Source organism: Oryctolagus cuniculus, chromosome 2, assembly GCF_051225735.1.
Source record: "Oryctolagus cuniculus isolate XC-2025 breed Fujian yellow rabbit chromosome 2, ASM5122573v1, whole genome shotgun sequence".
NCBI classification, from domain to species: domain Eukaryota; kingdom Metazoa; phylum Chordata; class Mammalia; order Lagomorpha; family Leporidae; genus Oryctolagus; species Oryctolagus cuniculus.
Genome location: NC_142868.1, coordinates 142563264 through 142583331, shown reverse-complemented (window position 1 = coordinate 142583331; position 20068 = coordinate 142563264). Strand labels below are relative to the sequence as shown.

The 20068-nt window shown below is 46.1% G+C and overlaps 1 protein-coding gene across 5 annotated transcripts in view; it reads right to left on the bottom strand.

Moving 5' to 3' along the window:
• The window catches only part of SPRED2 (sprouty related EVH1 domain containing 2), a 125762-nt gene that overhangs the window by 45876 nt on the left and 59818 nt on the right, over nucleotides 1–20068 (bottom strand). The window contains exon 1 of one of the 5 annotated variants that reach the window (XM_017340723.4): nucleotides 14453–14595. The exons of the other annotated variants lie outside the window; for them this stretch is intronic. Within the exon in view, the coding sequence (XP_017196212.1) occupies nucleotides 14453–14469 (17 nt within the window). The 5' untranslated portion in view covers nucleotides 14470–14595. Of the gene's footprint in view, nucleotides 1–14452; nucleotides 14596–20068 lie in introns of those variants that run through there. 5 annotated transcript variants of the gene reach the window in all.

The following is a 20068-nucleotide window of genomic DNA, read 5'->3' as shown; positions in this document are numbered from 1 at the left end:
AGCTAAACTTGTAAGCTTAGCAGAGGCTTAAGAGGCCTCGGTAGAAACAGTTGGGCAATACCAGCAAGTAACTAGGGACCCTCTGACAACTTCCAGCCAGGGAGCCTTGAGGGACACTGCAAGGGAGCTCAATACACCTGCTGGGCCTGGTTTCTGGTGGCCCCTACCAGCCCACAGAGGGAGCCCCAACTTGAAAGGCCAATCTGCACGGACTGGAAGGAAGGTGGTGATGTCCCCCACATGGCAATGTCCGGGCAGGCTGGGCACTTCCTCATGAAATGCTGGCTTCCTTTGCAGCAAGACTTACACAGCTATATTGGCCTCCTTCCACTGTACTGTGTTTAGAACACAATTCTTAATCTACCCGCTAAGTGACCGTCTCCTGTTGTATGAACACGTGTAAGGTCTGACTCAGCTAGATTCTACCTGTACTGCTCCCACTTCTTTGTATTCTACACTCAACATCACCCAATAACTTATTTGGAATCAGAATTAACAGACGACTTGGTAATTGTGCACTGTCTCTCTATTGTGATATTTCTGGTAGCTGTCCAACTGGACCATGACGAATCACTGAATGACTTTACATTATTTCTTCAGGACCGGGATTTCTGAAGGCTCCATATTTGAGCTCCTCTGATTTGAAGTTAGGGAATGTTCATGTCTGCTCCACCACACGTGTGCTTAGGCTTAAAAGGCTCCCTTTCCAAATCTAGGCCAGGATCAACAGGTCCTCCAGGGCCTGCTGCTCCCATCTGTATCCTCTAATCCTGTTCAGGAAGAGTCTTGGTACAGGATCAGGTTCCTCATTAAATGCCTGTGTGGACAACCAATGCCCCTCCCCAGATGGCCTGAGACTGGCTGCTGAAGCAGAGGACCGCCTGGATGCCTCAGAAGGGTCCTGGGAATGTGGCTGCTTGCAATTCCCCCTCTTAATAAACACCTTTTGATTTTGCTTAATATACGCAAAATGTCTTAAGGATGTAGTTAGAAGGTTTTTTTTTTTTAAAGCAACGACAAAACCTTTCCTACCAGCATTTAAATTCAGCAACCACAAGCATGCAGAATGTGCTGTCCACAACGCCTGATCACTTATAATTGGAGCACAATAAGGACAAAGGCATTAGTCCTATTCTGCTAATGCACAGCCCCAAACCATCACACGGGAGCCCTTTTAAACACAGGCAGTGAAGTGCGCACCGAGGTCAATTTTACCTTCAGCACCTGAAGGGGAAATTTTAGAAGCCGTGTCCAGGGCAGATTTTTTTTCTTCTTTTTTCTAAATGGCTTTTTGGCAACTCGCCCTTTGTCGATACAGCTTTCCTGTACAGGTACCTTTGAGGGGAGTAGTACACCCCAGCTGATGGAAAGCCGGGCTGACCGCTGGAGCCCCAGCCTGGGAGGCGAGGCCTGCAAGCCCTGGCAGTTGGTTGACTGGTGGTGGGTGGGTACAAGGTTCATCCACAACCAGGAAAGAAATCCCTTCTTCTTGAAATCTGAAAACTCTGCCTTCTCCCTTCTGAGAGCAGAATCTTCCTACCCTGGAGGGCCAAGGGAACTGGAGACTCCTGGGCATTTGCCTCTGAAATCCTGGGTAGGTTTCCTGGTCCTCCAGTTCGTACCTCTCATCAGTCAAGCATCTACACAGCAGAGAAATCACCTTCACAGAATGCACGTAAAATTATTTTTGAAACGTTGGTCCCATGAAATTAAATTCACTACCTTCTACCAGCAGCAACAACAGCAGATCCTTAGATTTCAAAGTAAATATAGTGGGGCCAGTGCTGTGGTGTAGCGGGTAAGGCCACCATCTGTAGTGCTGGCATCCCATATGGGCGCCCATTCGAATCCCGGCTGCTCCACTTCCAATCCAGCTCTGTACTATGGCCTGAGAAAACAACAGAGAATGGCATAGTTCTTGAGCCCCTGAACCTCCGCCAGAGTCCTGGAAGAAGCTCCTGGCTCCTGGCTTCGGGATCAGCGCAGCTCCGGCCATTGCGGCCATCTGGGGAGTGACCCAGTGGACGGAAGACCTCTCTATCTCTCTCTGCCTCACCTTTTCTGTGTAACTTTTTTTCTTTTTCTTTTTAAACATTTATTTATTTATTCGAAAGTCAGTTACACAGAGAGAGAGAGAGAGAGAGAGAGAGGTCTTCCTTCCGTTGGTTCACTCCACAGATGACTGCAAAGGCCGGAGCTGCGCTGATCCAAAGCCAGAGGCCAGGAGCTTCTTCTGGGTCTCCCATGCGGGTGCAGGGGCCCAAGGACTTGGGCCATCCTCTACTGCCTTCCCGGGCCACAGCAGAGAGCTGGATCAGAAGAGGAGCAGCAGGGACTAGAATTGGCGCCCATATGGGATGCCGGCACTTCAGGCCAGGACGTTAACTCACTGTGCCATAGTGCCAGCCTGTAACTCTGACTTTCAAATAAACAGATAAATCTTTAAAAAAAAAAAAAAAAAGTAAATATAGCACAATCTTAACATTAAAAAAAAATCACAACTCCACTGAATTCAAGAAAGTTAAAACAGTTGCTGCAGGGGAAAGTGTCCCTCCCCCCACTTTTTTTTTTTTTTTTTTTTTTTAAGATTTATTTATTTGAAAGGAGAGAGGAGAGACCTTGCATCTGTTGGTTCACTCCCAAAATGGCTGCAAAGGCTAGAGCTGGGGACCAATTGGAAGCCTGGAGCCAGGCGCTTCTTCGGGTCTCCCACGTGGGTTCAGGGGCCTAAGCACTTGGGCCATCTTCACTACTTTCCCAGGCCATAGCAGAGAGCTGGATCGGGAAGTGGAACAGCCGGGATTCAGACCCATGCCCATACGGGATGATGGCGCATCAAGCAGAGGCTTAGTTTACTACGCCAGCCACAGCGGCAGCCTGCCAAGGGATCCCTTTGTCAGGCTCAGCATCAAAGCAGCCACTGACTGCTCAGGGAAGGTGGTTCAGACTGGGCTCTTCCTTACAACGCAAACCCTGTACACCAGCCAAGGCCTCCATTCCTTCTTCTACCTGCAGTGATGGAGGAGCCCAACTGCTGTACCTACAGCTTCGGAGGAAGAAACCAGATAAATACAGTCAGGCATGTGTTAGTGTTGTTGTAATGTTAAACCTATTACTGCATGACACACAGCCATCCCTGCATGCTAATTTGCGTATTTCAAATTCAGTGAAAACATTTGGGAGACTATGGGAAGCATTTATTGTTAACAGTTTAATAACATTCAAGACATCCACTGGGAACAGTTTTGAGTTTTTGTCAAAAACCCCGCAAACTTTGACCTGAGTGAATTACCTTAAAAGATGAAATTTATTTTACTGAAACCAAAAAGGAATGAATGCGCTTCTACACAGAATGAGTTGCAGTGTGATTACAAGGTGCAAAGCAGGCAGAAGGGAGTCCTCAGAGGCGAGGGGCCAAAGTTTGAAACTAGGCTTCTGATTTGGCTTTTATGGTCTGTCTGCTCTGCTGAGCCTGGAGTTCAGTAGAGTTCATAATTAATCAAGATCAAAGGATTACCAACTTAAAACAAACAAAAGAACCCACCCCCGAAGAGCCCTTTCTTCTTTGACTTTTTATTCCGAAAGCAGTAATTTTCTTTGACTTTCCCTCTGTTTTACACACCCTTCCAAAAACAGTATTTATGATCTACACTGAAACCCCAAAGGCCAGCTAATGGAAATGCAGGATTACTAAACAAAATTAACTCTTACCACATTAAAGTGTACATGTAATAGAAAAATTGGTACTTCAAAACACAAATGGCAAAGGGAGCCATTTAAAGTTAATAATCTCCAAATCGGGGTTTTAAATTGCAGCCTTGAACTTCTGCGCCCGACTTTCTCAGAAGGTAATGCTTACTAATCCACATGCCAAAATGTTTACAGAGAAACACACAGACATCTTCAACTCTGAAATGCATTAAAAAAAAAAAAAATACCCACCACTAAGCACAGAGTCTCAGACAGCGACACCTGGCTGGGTAGAGATGTGTGACACGTAACAGCAGCCAGCCACTCATCACATGCGCCGGGTGTGGGCCTGAGAATGCTGACCCTGCCCTCATCCCACGTGAGCACCTGAGAACTTAGGTGCTCTGATCAACACCAGACCTAAAAGATGCGAGCAGGGATGAAGCCTGGCTACTTCCTCCCGCCAGCCGGGACACAAAGCTCGTTCTGCAGTGGCCACTTTCCCCCAGAAAGCAAACTGTGCTCCAAAGGTCAGGAAAGTACCAAACTAGGCAAATACCAGATTCTAAACCTACAAAGCCCTTCCCAAGCGAGTCCTTAACAAGATCTGTTCTCAAACAATCCAATGGTGGGGGTGGAAGTGAAAGCCGGTGGCTAGAGAAAGGCTGGACACCGATCTTCCAGGCGTCTGCCTGTTTATATTCCCGACAGAGCCCTGCACTTGGATGACCCTTCGGGGAGTAGGGATTCATTTAGCACCTTTCTTCTAGAATTCAGTGGAAAGCTGAACACACACACACACAAAGCAAGCAAGCAAGCACGCTCAAGCCATTAGCTCTTCACTCCGGGTTGCCTTCTTCCCAAGTGGAGGCAGGGCTGAGGTCTTTAATTATGACCAATGAAGAGTCATACAAACACATCAGTGCCGAACCCAGGAACCGGAGACTCCATCCGGATCTCCCACAGTGGGTGGCAGGAGCCATCATCGCTGCTTCCCATGATGCAGCAGCAGAGAGAGCTGGACGAGAAACGGAGCAGGCAGGACATCGCCAGTGGCAGCTCTCTCTGCTGCATGTCCACCTCCAGTTACACATGTAAGTTACGAATAATCATGGAAACCATCTGCTTTAGATATCTGGCAGAGGAAAAATTAAAATCCAGACTGCAGAAGGGACTTGGTAACCATCCTCTTGCCCCTGCCCCCTTTTTACGGGCCCCGGTGCAGTGGCAAAATGTCCCCGTATCTGTAAAGGGATATGACAGCCCTGGGGGATGTCATTCTTGTTGTGACAGGAGCTGGAAGGAGAAATGAGGCGATCTTACCAGCTACACAGCTCCATGTAAGCACTAGAGCTGCAAGGTGGGCAGCGGAGCCCTGCTCAGCTCAGGGACGTGTCCCAGGCTTCACGCCAACAGAGGCGAATCCTCGGTGCACCCATCAGTGTAACCAGTCCCCAAGTTACCCTCATCTCCTCTACACCTCTCCTTGTCAGGTCTGGGTGAGCCTGCAGAGTGGCAGGGAAGATGCCCTCCAGAGCGAGCGGCAGGGGCCATGTGACTTCTGAGGTCCCTTTTTAAACTCTTACGTTAAACAAACGAACTTAAAGTCCTTTAGCTGTGCCAGAGGGCTCAGCAAACCGAAGCTACCACTACAAAAGCAGACCCGAAAACTCCCAGCAGTGAAATGCAACTGAGACAGCTCTCAAAAAAACCCTAAAACCACAAAGACCTGAAACCATGACAAATGGACAGATATGTTCTCTCAGTGCAAGTGTTATTACTCAATTATGAAGTCCCCAGGAACAAAACTGGCTGGCTTATCAAAATATTTTTGAAAAAGCAAGAAAATGATGAAAATTGAACAAGTTTAATGAGATCGTTTGTGAAAAACAGCTACAACCCAGTTATCTAGCCGGGATTATGCGTCCTCAAATGTGACATTCTCATTTGCCACAAGGAAGAAAAACCCCAAGGCAAGGAAGAGCAGAGAGATCAGCGCTTTAGGCCCTACAGTTCATCCTGTGTGTGTCAGCTGGCGTGAGACACACTCTCTCACGTGGAAAATGGGGGCCTACTAGGAAAAGGTACGGACTGCTCAGTTTGCAGGTGGGGAGGGACGCCTTTGTAGGCCTTTGATAGAGCTCAGTGCACTTCAAGCACAGGTCAGGTCCAGGCCAATCCCGTGTGACAAGTGAGCTCTGGTCACAACATTTCCTTGTCAATCAGTTGTATGGGATTGGGATATTCTCTACAGGAAAAACATAAAAGGATGAGCAGTGGGACTCCCACTGCAGCCCGTGAAAGCCTGGCCAATTCCTGACATACTGAGTGCAGTTACATTCGCCAGTGTTTCACTGCCCAGGGATATACAGACTCCCTAACAGAAGTCTCTTTGCCGGCTCTCAGTGGGAACAGCCAGTTCTTCTCAGCTCTTATTGGGTGGTGGCCAAGTAAGCATGGCGTGGGGAGAAATCCTTCAACTCTTGATTTAAGGTTCATTATGGGGGGCCCTGAAATTTGGCATCACTAGATCTTGAATGGCTTTGAAAAGAGCCCACCTAGGGGCCGGTGCTCTGGTGTGGTGGGTAAAACCCCAGCCTGCAGTGCCGGCATCCCATATGGGTGCCAGTTTGGGTCCCAGTTGCTCCTCTTCCAATCCAGCTCTCTGCTATGGCCTGGGAAAGCAGTAAAAGATGCCCCAAGTGCTTGGGCCCCTGTACCCGCATGGGAGACCCAGAAGAAACTCTTGGCTCCTGGCTTCGGATCGGCGAAGCTCCAGCCGTTGCGGCTATTTGGGGAGTAAACCAATGGAAGGAAGACCTTTCTCTCTTTCTCTCCCTCTCACTGTCTGTAACTCTACCTCTCAAATAAATAAATAAAATCTTTAAAAAAATCTTTTATGCCAAGCAAACAAACTAACAAAAAGCAAAGCACTTATGTGCCCAAATTAAAAATGATTTCTTTAAATAAAAGCATCAGTGGTATTTGCATTGATGGTGTAGTTCATAAACCACAAACTATTTGTTACTGGGGACATTTTCCCCTAGGGTTACAACACTGGGTGATAAGGGAGGCAAGTATCGGGCTTATAGGATAATCACAATTCAGGGGATTCTAGACTAGCTGACTACACAGAAGGGCAGGATTTGACCTACAAGGGCAAATTCCTTCTGAGCTGTAACAAATCAAAGCTCTCCACTCAGTTTGTGTACTTCTCTTTAAGTTATTTTCCGGACATGAGAGAGTTGAGAAGTAAGGAGAGTGTGCAGGCCTATGAAGCTTGCCCACAGTTTTAACACAACAGTTTTCAAACAGTTTTTCATTTATAGTTTGAGGTGCCTGATTCAAAAAGGGCCTTCAAGAAAGATGAAAGCTGTCTACGCTTCCCCAGGTCTACAGCTTTGGGAAATACTAGAAGACATTTGATTTCAAGCCTCGTGATCCTCACAGAATGAGACCCTGGCCGGGCAGGCAGCCTGGGTATCACCAACATGCCGGCAGCAGGTGCAGGACCAAGTGTTAAGTCACACAGCCACTGGAAGACTGCTATGGTGGCCATCACAGCTGGTTACTGACAGGTGACAGTTGGCCTGGGCAGCCAGATGTAATGACGCTATTGTAACTGTGCCATCCTGTCACGAACTCACCACTGCAGGCTGCCGCTTGGTATTGCAAGAAAGCAAAAAGGGATTTAATGTCAGTCAAGAGGGACAGCCTCCAGCTCATCCCATTCACTGGTGAGCTTCAGCTACCTCCCAAGACTAAGCCCCCATTGTGCTGGTTCACTAGGAAAGCCCCACTCCCCGAGGGCACCGTGGCTACGCTGTCCTGTACCCAGCCATCGCCCTCGCTGAGTAACTCGGTATATGGAGGCTCTGGGTAAACAGAAAAGCTGAGATAAAATGAAGGTGACACAACATGAGGATGACAGTGCTCATTCTTGTGTGTTTGTACACACTTACTGAAGGGTAACTCCCATCTTCAAGACAAGTAATTCACACCCATGTTCACTGCAGGATTATTCACAATAAGCCATCGGGTGGGAATAACCTAAATGTCCACCAGGTGTATGTGTACACGTCCACGTCCACGTCCACACACACACACACACACACACACATACAATGGAATATTACTCAGGCTTTAAAAAGGAAATCCTGCTGCCTGTATGACATGGCTGAAGCTTGAGGACACTGTGCTCCATCACATAAAGACAAGGACTACGTGACGCATTCCACTGCCAAGGTAGCTAAATGTGACTCGCAGAGTCAATGAAACAGAAAGTAGAATGGTGGTTGCCAGGGGTGGGAGGAGGGGGGAACGGAGAGTTGCTGCTGAGTGCGGAGAGAGTTTCAGTTTTACAAGATGAAAAACTTGTAATGGTCTGTTGCACAACAGTGTGCATGGAGTGAACACTAATGGTTAGGATGATAGACTGCGCTGTGTGTGTGTGTGTGTGTTTAACCACAATAAAGACACTCAGAGAGACACAGAGGGGCCACCTGGATTAGGTATACTAAGGAACCACATATTCAGATATTTTAGGTTTAGTTAAGAAACACTTCTGCAGACCTTAAGAAGTGAACATTACCACTGTTAAAAAAAAATAACTTTCCCTCAATTATAAAAACAACACTATGTTCACTGGATAAATCACATACATCACAACTATCCTTTCAGAAATGTTGTTCCAGGGGCCGGCGCTGTGGCGTAGAGGGTAAAGCCACTGCCTGCAGTGCCGGCATCCTATATGGGCAATGGTTCGAGTCTCGGCTCCTCCACTTCTGATCCAGCTCTCTGCTATGGCCTGGGAAAGCAGTAGAAGATGGCCCAAGTCCTTGAGCCCCTGCACCTGTGTGGGAGACCTGGAAAAACTCCTGGTTCTTGGCTTTGGATCAGCCTAGCTCTGACAGTTGCAGCCATTTGGGAGTGAACCAGGGGATGGAAGACACCTTCCCCCCACCCCCCACCCCCCACCCCGGTCTCTACCTCTCCCTCTAGCTCTGTCTTTCAAATAAACCTTTAAAAAAGAAAACAAAATATTGTTCTAAGGACCAGCATTCTGACGTAGTGGGTAAAGCCACCAGAGATGCTGGCATCCTATATGGGCGCCAGTTCGAGCCCTGGCTGCTTCACTTTGGATTCAGCTCCCTGCTAATGTGCATGGGAAAGCAGTGGAAGACAGCCCAAGTGCTTGGGCCTTCACACTCATGTGGGAGACCTGGAAAAAGCTCTTGGCTTTGCCTGGCCCAGTCCTGGCCATTGAGGCCGTTTAGGGAATAAACCAATGAATGGAAGATTTCACTCTCTCGGTGTCTCTCCTCCTCTCTTTTTAACTCTTTCAAATATTTTTTTTTTTTATTTAAAGGAATATTGTTCTATACTATGAGGAACAATTAGCAAACTTGTTAAGACCATCTGAAGAGAAATATAAAACAGAAAGACTCCGATATGCGATGGGGGAAGGAAGTCTTAACTGCTGTGTTGAACACCCGCTCGCTTCAAATGTAAATGTTTTTATTTTGTTCCTGGGGCACAAGGCAAATCACAAATATGAAAAAACCCAAACATTTCCTTTGGTATTGACTTTACTGAGATAAAAATGGCTTTTCTTGGTAAATCATTTCAAAAAAAAAAAAAAAAAGAAAAGAAAAAGAACAGAAGAAGGCTAAAACAGAATAGATTTTCCCCTACTTGTTAGCGTTAACAATTTCCCTTAACCCTTAAACAAGTATACACTAATGGCATAAATTACCATGATTACAACACAAGTGACAATCCCAGGAAACATTCTTGGAGTAGTCCATTTCTTTTGTTCTAACTGCAGTGTTTTGTTGTTGTTGTTCAATGTTTTATGAGAGGCAAAGAGACAGAGAGACACGAATACCCACAACAGCTGGGGCTGGGGCTGGGGCTGGGGCTGGCTGAGGCAAGGAAACTCAATCCAGGTCTCCCACCTGTCACTTGGGTAGCAGGAACCAAATTACTTGAGCCATCACCACTACCTCCTAGGGGCTGCATTAGCAAGAAACTGCAATCAGGAGCTAGAGCCCAGAACTGAACCCAGATACTCTGAGTATCAGACACAGTTGTCTTCACTGTTGGCCCAAAGGCCCTGTCTGCAATTTTAAAGATTATTTAACACATACAGATGCACACCATCACAAAAATTTTCTAATAATTCCAATTCTTCTACAGGGGGATTAGTGATTAAAAAAAAAAAAAAAAAAACCCAACACATTACTCAAAGTAGAAAAGGGGGGCTGTTTTCTTTTCCTTTGGAATAAGTTCCTGCCAGATTTTGCACGCTGCAGTTCTGTGGTGGTGTGATGAGAACACATGCCCACCCACAGAAACTAATTCTGTTCTTCACCCTTCCCGAGCCGCCTGCATGACACATGCTGTCTGTGCTCCCCTTTCTGGAACTCGAGGGGCCTCGCCAAAGAGTGGGGACCCAAGAGGCCAGAGCAAGGGCAGGCAGCCCAGCCTTCCAGTGGATGGCTACAAGAAGCATCATTAAAGAGAACCACACATGCAACCCAAACCCAACTTGCACATCTCCAATCTGAAGAATCCCAACAACTGCATGAATTAACACTGAAAACCGGAAGTCCTCTCCTGGGTTGGGATCTGGAAAGAGAGTTTCTTGTCAGGGCTCCTTGCATGCTAAACTCCATGACAAGGACATGGGTAACTCCATGAACTGCTATCAGCATGCGTTAACAAAGAAGGCACCACTCTCAGCCCAAGCCAAAAGCTCTTTTCTAATGCCAGCCTGGCTCCGAGGTGTTTGCTTTCTCTGTGCTGATCATTAGTCATGAGGACATGGTGGTGATTAAGAATCCACCTGGGTTTGATTAGAGGATGGTCATCCATCTCATTTATGTGTTCTTAGAATGGTGTGTGTGTCCTCAGAACGCTGTTCCACACCTGTTTCTTGGCTTTTCTAAGCTACACAGGAAAGTTCGTATTTCCAGATAATAAGATTTCCCCCTAGTAATATTAATCCCACAAGTTTCAGGTGTGGGGAAAAGAATGGAAGAGCACAACAGTGGGCACGAAGAGATCAAGCCATCCTGGGGGAGCTACAGTCGTGGCCACTACTAGGCGGATCGCCCCATTCACTTACACCTGTAAATCAATGATCAATGAGCTTGGGTATAGCTATTCCACTATGAGCAGGAGCAATGATCACTGTATTTTGCCACATAATCCACAAACCACGCATCTGTACAGCATGAAAGGACTGTACACTCCAAAAACAGGTATCTCTACATGCCAGTAAATGTCTTTACACGTTGACAGATCAGATGTCTAGAGCGGCTCTAAATTAACCTACCTTTCTGAAGTAATTTCTAAACTCACAATAGTTTTGAGCTACTTTTTATTTTTATTTTTTTTAACAGATAGAGTTAGGCAGTGAGAGAGAGAGAGAGACAGAGAAAGGTCTTCCTTCCGCTGCTTCACCCCCCAAATGGCTGCTACGGCCGGCGCTGTGCCGATCCGAAGCCAGGAGCCAGGTGCTTCTTCCTGGTCTCCCATGCAGGTGCAGGGGCCCGGGGACTTGGGCCATCCTCCACTGCCTTCCCGGGCCACAGCAGAGAGCTGGACTGGAAGAGGAGCAACTGGGACTAGAACCTGGCGGCCACATGGGATGCCGGCGCCGCAGCCGGAGGATTAACCAAGTGAGCCACAGCGCAGGCCCCTAGGATACAATTTCAATAGATGCTAAAAGGGGGAGGGGTCTTCAAGCCAGCAAGCGGAGATTTGGAAAAACTGTCTGCTCCACTGAAATATCTTGGACTGTCTAACCTCTTGAGATTGACCCCAACTGCCATTCACCATAAGACACATAAAAAGAAAAACCTTCTGTCTGAGGTTGCGTCACTCAACTTGGCTCGGAAAACATGGCCACCACAAGGATCAAATGGAATGTTGAGTAGGGAAGTCCTTTCTTGACTCCCATCCAGGAAGAGTCAGGCCGAGGACCCAGAAGGGAACCGCTCAGCGCTGCTGATACACATAGCAATTACACACTCCAATCAATCTAGGAACAAAGGAAACCCGGGGAGAGATCTACCACCAGTCATGATGAATCCTCACTAGACCGGAAACTGAAGCGAGGACAGGGCTGAGTCCAGATCCCACGCTTTTTTTTTTTTTTTCCCCCTGGACAGGCAGAGTGGATAGTGAGAGAGAGAGACAGAGAGAAAGGTCTTCCTTTGCCGTTGGTTCACCCTCCAATGGCCGCCGTGGCTGGTGTGCTGCGGCCGGCGCACCGCGCTGATCCGATGGCAGGAGCCAAGTGCTTCTCCTGGTCTCCCATGGGGTGTAGGGCCCAAGCACCTGGGCCATCCTCCACTGCACTCCCTGGCCACAGCAGAGAGCTGGCCTGGAAGAGGGGCAACCGGGACAGAATCCGGCACCCAGACCGGGACTAGAACCCGGTGTGCCAGTGCCGCTAGGTGGAGGATTAGCCTAGTGAGCCGCGGCGCCGGCCAAGATCCCACGCGTTTTTAAACAGAACACTGCCCAGCACACCGCTCTGAGCATAGGCAGTGTCTCACTCAGTATCTGTCGGTTACATCCAAGCTGAATGACATGAGACCTTGGGTACTGGCCATGGCTCTCTATTCCCGTTCCCTCAAAAGGGAAAGAGGCCTCGAAGCACCATGTGGTCACTCTTGGCTACCAGCTGGCTAACGCTTACCAGCACAGGGGGCTTGCCTGGAAGCAGTGGCAGGCACAACCTTAGGGGTCGCTGTCACTGCCCAATCGTGAGCCCGGCTGCCTGGATGCGAAGTAACCAGAGCCAGAAGAAATCTACGCTGTTCTGGAAAGAAATTCGGACAGGACTCAAACTATTCTCAGATACAGAGATCACAAGAAAAACAAGACATTTTAACAGAAAACACCCACAAATCAAGAACTTAAAAAAATATTTTTTGTATTTCTGCCTATAATCATTTTTTACAGGCCTGGCGGGGGGGAATGATAGAAAGTTTCAATGAAATCAGAGAAAAGAGCTATTCTGCCTTCAGGATAAAACAGAATTCACATTGTTTTTCTCATGACTTGACAAAATGAACCTGAAGTTGAGCGTGGCGTTCACCAGAACGGTGAGAGAACCCCTCTTCCTCAAGACTGCAAATCAGTGCTTTAGTTCAAGCTAACATTTATAAAGTAGCTTTTCTTCCACAACCTAAAGAGAAGTTATATTAGCAAGAAGGAGCTAAAAAAGGGCTTTCCCTTTGAATTTGAAGTATTTTTTTCATCTCACCAAGTGCTGTTATTAAATATGTACTATATATGCATGTATACACATACACATATAAAAATAAGTACTACAGATGTTGGCAGGAAAATTCTTAGCAAAACCCCCACATATTTCAAATACTGTTCTTCCTCATTATTGCCCTCTACCATAATTAGCATGTTACAGCATAACAGGTGGCTTTCATTTATAGAATGCAAAATTAATGAAATTTGGAGATGGTTCTGTCTCTGAAAACAAACTGGCCATTCTAAAAAGAGTCCACCCCATGATCTACTAAACAGAAACAAGCCCAAAGTTTCCTCACACTGGCTCTCCAAATTACAGGAATTTCTTAAAGCATTTGGATAAGTAATTCAAATGCATTTATTGGCCATTTAAAATTCACACATCCCAAGGAAAATGGATCATTAACGTGGACTTCACAGTACAGGGGAAGAGGGACAAAGACTGCCTGCCCATTTTCTCGGTGTGGTCACCCTCTGATGGGAGCAGGATTTACCACCCTCCATGGAGCCACTCTGCAAATGCTGTATCTTAGGCTAATTCGCGGGCAGTTGTGTGGTAGGTCCTGACCCAGCCATTCTGGACCAACAGACCAGGAAAGCATAAATAGTGCTGCTATAAACTAACTATAGCATCTGTCCCTAGCAAGGAGGACTACTCAAAAAGTAGTTTTTAAAAATATGAGGAGACACTGAATAGACTGTCAACACACACAGGAATGTTTAATATACTCAAATAAACAAGATATGTGCCTTAACTAGCCAGGCATTGTTTAAATTTAGGGAGTGAAGAGAGAGGGTCAGACGGGCAGACACAGCCTCCCAATTATGCAGAACCATCTTTCAGATCATGTGAAAGCTATAATTAAATGTTGCTACCAAATCCCCACTTATCCTTTCTCCCACCTAGGAAAAAGTGAATGCATGAATTCAACATAAGCAAATTGTGATCTGCCAAATAAGTAAATTAATTAATTAATAATAATGACCACCACATTCACTCAACGGGGGTAAGGCTTTCTTGCGTTAAGTCATGCATCTTAGGGATAGGAAGGACAACAACTGTTACCCTCAGACCCCCTCCTTCAGCTCACCTCTGCTTATTCATCTTTTTAAAGCTCTAAGCTACCTACCCAAAAAGTGGGTACATCTCTGGGAGCTGTTTCCTAGCAGCACCTATTAGACTTAGCACTTAATCCAAGGGATGGGCTAAAAACATTTCTATCTGAAAACCTAAGGAGAAATTTGTTTTCAGAAGGGAGGATGAGTTTATAAGAGCTCTGTGTCCCGTAACACAGGTTGATGCCAAGAGGTCACGCCTGTCGCAGCATGTGGGCACACACACCTGGATAAATACATGTATTCTGGCTCTTAACAATCAGAATAACCTGTCTCCCTTAAAAACATGTTAAAAGCAAACACCGGAAAGCTTAGGCAGAAGCGAACAACAAGAAAATAAAGTTCATAAACAGTAGGCACATACCTGCCTGGCGATGCCATTTCCTCTACATCGTGGAGCCCAAGTGCTGGGTATTAGCATTATTGCTACTATAAAGCTTCCGATAAAAACGGACCGTCTCCTGCTGACCTGAGAACCAGCTGGCTGCCTGAGAAGTGGTTTCCCCCATATATGATTCAGTCTCCTTGACAAATACACTGCATTGTACTGGATGAGTCATCCGAGGGTTAGTCCGCATTTTATAGGCCTGTTGTGTCATTACTCACATTCAACATCCTCCTTCTCAAAAGTGGAAACTGGAAGCCTGACAGCTGACACACGCTTTTGCCAATTAAAATAGTTTTTTAAAAAAAATTCCTGAAGTTATGGATAACAATCATTAATGATAGCATGAGACGCCCAGGAAGCAAATGGCACGGCTCAACACCTGAGATTAGAATTTGCATAACCAGAAGTGCAAAATGTTCATCCACCCCCATCCGCCAGTCAAACAACTGTTCAGAGAGTAAGGACCCCTCTTTCAAGCAGTAGAATCGGTCACGTTGCTTCTTGTGTTCCAAGGTCACCCAGTGGCAGGAGCTATGTAAAAGCTACACATCAAAATTTTGGTCCCCAGATTAATTATGTTAGGTAAAATGGTGGCACTGCATTTATAAAACATCTACGTTTGCAGAGGTAGGGAATTTTTTTTTTCTGCTAAGGGCCATTTGGATATTTATGACATCATTCATGGGCCATATAAAATTCTCAACTTAAAAATGAGCCTACCATAGATTTATTGAGTTTCTTGTCCTGCCTGCGGGTGCATTGGCACGGCCAGGCCAAATGATTTTGTGGGCCTTATACGGCTCATGGGCCGGACGTCCCCCACCCCTGTTTCAGAGTCAGACTGATGTACGTTAGGGCTGAAATGATATGGTATCTGGTATTTGTCATGCATATTTTTGCCAGAAAACAAATAGAGGGACAGGGTAAAGAAATGTGTCAAAGCCCTGATAAACTGCTGCATCTGTGTGGTGAGCATTTACAAGTTGACCACCTCTCGGTACCTTTGAAAAATGTTTAATGCTTTTAAAGATAAAAAAAAATTTCCACTCCCTATGATCTAATTTAGATACAAATAAAACACTCTTCTAGTTAGGTATGAAGCTACTACACATATAACCATGGGTGAGGGTGGGTTGCTATCCACACAGAGCAACAAAGCAGCACTGTGGGTGTGGGAGCTGAACTTGATGTTGTTTTAGCTTCCAGCTCGGAGGTAGGAGACACAGGTCCTAAGGCCACTGGGAGGGCTGCAGCAAGGCCCTGAGCAAATGCCTGGTACACTGTCCCAGCTCTCATTGAGGACACAGGCCTGCCTGGTGTTCAGGGTTAGCATTAAGGAGAAGGCCCTGTGTTCAGCTTCCTTTTATGGCTTTGGAAAGGTTCCATGAGAGGTTATGTAAGTCACATCCTTAGTCCCTTGTACCAACAAATCCCTTTGTGGCACAGTGTTTGCTCTACTCAATGCTCCAAATGGGTTACTTAAACCATGCAGAGGAGAAAGAGGGCTCTGATTGGATGGCTGAGAAAATAATCCAGATATGGACGCTCCAAGGTATGTTAAACGACACCCCTGTTGAAACTCGGTCATTTCAACAACTACCCACGTTAATGTAGTGTGAAAACATGACAAGTCACCACAGGAAACTAAACACAGAGGTCAGACTGAAGGCCAGAAACTAAAGAATGGGAGGATGCTTTAGGCTGAGGCTCCCACTTCAGCCAACAGCCAACTCTACCTCGCAAAGGACACTGTGCAAGAGGATGGCAGGCTGGTTGTAAATGGTTGGACAGTCCCCTTACAAGGTCAGAGTACAGCCTCACTAACACAGAATGATCAAGATTATGTGTGGTCCTCAACTGGAGCATTCTCTGGCTTTCAAAAATTCTTTCCTCATCAGGACAGCAAGCTACACGCATATCAAAACATTCCCCTCTAATTTCATAATCTTTCACATTTGCAAAGCATAATTTGCCTTAAAACAACAAGCAGAAATGGAGGGGATTTATGAACTTTTAGCCTAATTGGAGTTTTTATAAGGATTCCCAAGAAATAAATCCAGGGGCCAGCGCTGTAGCATAGTGGGTTAAGCCACTGCCTGCAGTGCGGGCATAACATACGGGTGCCAGTTTGTTTCCCAACTGCTCTACTTCAGATCCAGCTCGCTGCTAATGCACCTTGGGAAAGCAATGGAAAACAGCCCAAGTGCTTGGGCCCCAGCAACCACATGGGAGACCCAGAGGAGGCTCCTGGCTTCAAAACAGCCCAGCTCCATACATTGCACCCATCTGGGGAGTGAACCAGAAGATGGAAGATCTCTTTCTCTCAAACTGTACCTTTCAAATAAAATAAATAATTTTTAAAATAAATCCATAATTCATTTAAGAATTTTATAATTCAGGTCTAATAAAAGACACAAACGTTATTGCAATAATAATGTTTCTATACACATAGAAAGACTGATAATAAGGCAACATGGTAAAATGTTAACAAATGAGGAAATGGGTGTAGAGAAGTCCTTTGTTCTCACCTAACTTCTCTTTCAGTTTGAAATAATTCAAAATATAGTAAAACACATACTCTCAAACTACAAGAAAGAAAATATGTAACTCCTGATTAAAAAAAATACATGGATTTAATAACCACTGTAGCTGCTGCTACTGACATGCCCATCTATTTTAAAAATCTTGAACCATAAAGAAATTTACCAAAATGTTAACAATGGGAAATGTTGCTGGGTTAGGGTTTCTCGAAGGGTGTTCCTACAAACAATCTTATAAAAGGCTATACACACACCCAAAACACAGATTTTTGGAAAAACAACACACTATACCCCTGAGAGTACTGTTTAAGTTTGTTTAGCTTTGCATTTCCCAAATGTACTTGACCACAGAACCCCCACCACCCATCACCATCCTGCTGAGCCCGAAGAATGAACTCTGGGAAACACTGCTGTAGGTGATGACACAGGGAATACTACTTTCCTGATCTTTCACTATAAATTTTCTTTGGAAGATGTTTTACTTATAGATCAACCAAAGCCATCCAAATGTAAGTTTCTGTCATTCTTAACGGCCATTTCTATTTGGTTGACCCAAGGGCTAATTACCACCACCAGTTTGGAAAACAATGTGGATTATAGGGTTATCCAGTCTCCTGACCATGCCAGCTAGAGTGGCCTATGCCACTATGAATGACAGCCAAGGAGTTTGAGTACCTGTGTGGATAATAGGTGGACAGCTTGTGTCTGCTGGTGTTTCTGGTAGAGCTGGCTGGCCTTAGGGCAGGCCAACCCAAGGGGTAGGAGCTTGCTCCCTGCCCAGCCCAACCCTGCCAATTTTCAGGGCACTGGATCTTGAAGCCTGGAAACCATCTTGGATATCTTTTGTCTCCGAGCTCCTTAGGCCTTCACTAGGTTTCTGGCACTGGTTCTTAGCAGGTAAAAGGCAAAACCAGCCAGGAGAAGCACAAGAGAACACGGCTGCCATTTTCTTACAACTTTCTGATGGATTCTTATTTTTAAAAGTCTTGCCATGTACTAATTTATAAGCTTTTAGCAATTACCTGGGGTTTCTTTTTTAGGGGGTGGTGGTGGTGGTGGTAGTGGTGGTTTTTTGCTTAAGTCCAAATACTGGCAATGTCAAGTTCTGAAAGCAAACATGTATCAGTGATGTCAGTACTACAGCTTGGAATCAAGCTGTTATGGTTCAAAATTCAGCTCTGCCCTTGGTGATGTCCTTTAATGTCTTTAAGACTGATTCCTTATCTGTGAAGTGGGTATATTAATACCCTCAAAGAACTACTTTGGATGGGATGTGATCATTCCCTGAAAGTACAGCCAAGCGACAAACACAAGACACTGTCTGATCAGAGTATTACCCACTGGCAGAGTACACCCTATAATGTCTGCACACCGATGAAATCATTTCTTAGACGGTGTTCCTGTCCTTAAGGGACATATTGTAAGCACAGAGCCTGGCCACATACACAACACTCGTCAATTTATGCAAACAACAAAGATGAAGATGTCTGTACATCTCAGGATTCAAGACTTCTCAGGGGTGTGCACACTGGGGCCAGCTACCACACTCTATCTGTTTACATACTGTCTTTGCCTGCTGGAGAGCTATAAAGGCAGAGTTGAGCAGCTGTGACAGAAACCATATGATCCCCCAAACTGAAACTACTTATAAGCTTAGACCTTGATAGGAAAAGCAGGCCAAGCCCTGATGATCAACATTTGGGTACATGAAGAACCATGTCTTCTCCCTTCAGAAGTTTTGGTTGTTGGTCTCTTATCTGCTAACTGTCCCAGTTTAGAATCAGACGTGTTATTCATGGTGACCTGGTCCCCAGGAGCTGTGGCTCATGCTTTCCTCCCGACACAAGACACTCTGCTCTCTGTTTCATGGTGGATGGGGAGATGTACAGAGCCCGGGGCTGTGGCTCCTTCCGCCTCCCCTCTTTCAAAGAGGACTTCGTTCTTCCAGAGTCCAGTGACCCCAGCTGAAGTGCGAGTCCACAGCCGTGCCGCCCCTCCCCAAGTCACATCTGTGCGTGATGGAGAAACCACACGTGTCCCCAGAGCTTGAAGCAGGAGGTGAAAGATGATCTGAAAGAGGCATTCAGGAAACCGAGCAAACAGAAAAGAAGGATGCCTTCCACAGGGCTGGATGGCCACACACAGGACTAATAAAACGGCCTGGGGCCTTCGGAGATCAGCGCTGCAGCCACACAGTCCCCGACGACCAGGGCCCAGTGAGGAGACAAGGGTCAACCCAGAAAAATGAAGGACACGCCTCAGCAGCTGGTCCCCAGACACATCCCAGATCCAGCATCCAATCGCGCTCACACTTTCTCTGGCAGCAAAGCTTGTTTATTTGGGGAAATGAATCCACAGCATTAATGAAAAATGCAGGTGAAGGGACTCCCGGGACTGGGCCCTGGGAGGGGAAATTTGAACAAAAGAAACCATTCTAACAGCCTTCAGCTATGTTCTGTTGGAGGAAAAAAGTCTCAGCAAGTTGTCAGGGTTGAGATTAAAATTTGGGGTGTGCTTTTTAGTATCGTTCTGGTGGTCTCGTGTTCCCTTCCTGGCACATCTCAGCATCTTTGAGGTTAATCCAGCAAGAAATGCCTGTGTTAAACACTAAAGTGAATGACCAGAGCTCGTCAAGGAAGGGGGAAACAGGCAGATGATTCCTGTTGCTATCCACCAAGGAGGACAGGATTTTCACAAATGTTGGTTTTTGGTCTTAAGCTGTAATTGGTTGGCAGGAGGGGTAAGAATAAGGAACACCCCAAAGCTCTGCACCAGAAGACCTGCACTGATGAAACACATGTGGGCCACGATGCTAAGCAGATGTAGCTTCTTTTTAAAATAAGAAGTCCTGGGGTATGAGCAGGATTCTTTAGGAAAAGGCAAAAGGAACTCATCTTCACCCAACGCCTACTCTGTGTGGGGTACTCTGTATGGTGATATCATCGTACCCATAAATTTTGTTCCTGGCCTGTGTGGAGGAAAAATGGGGCTGAACTAACAGCAGAATCTGAATTTCTACAGCATAGTATGTTACAAGCAGGGCAGGACTGAC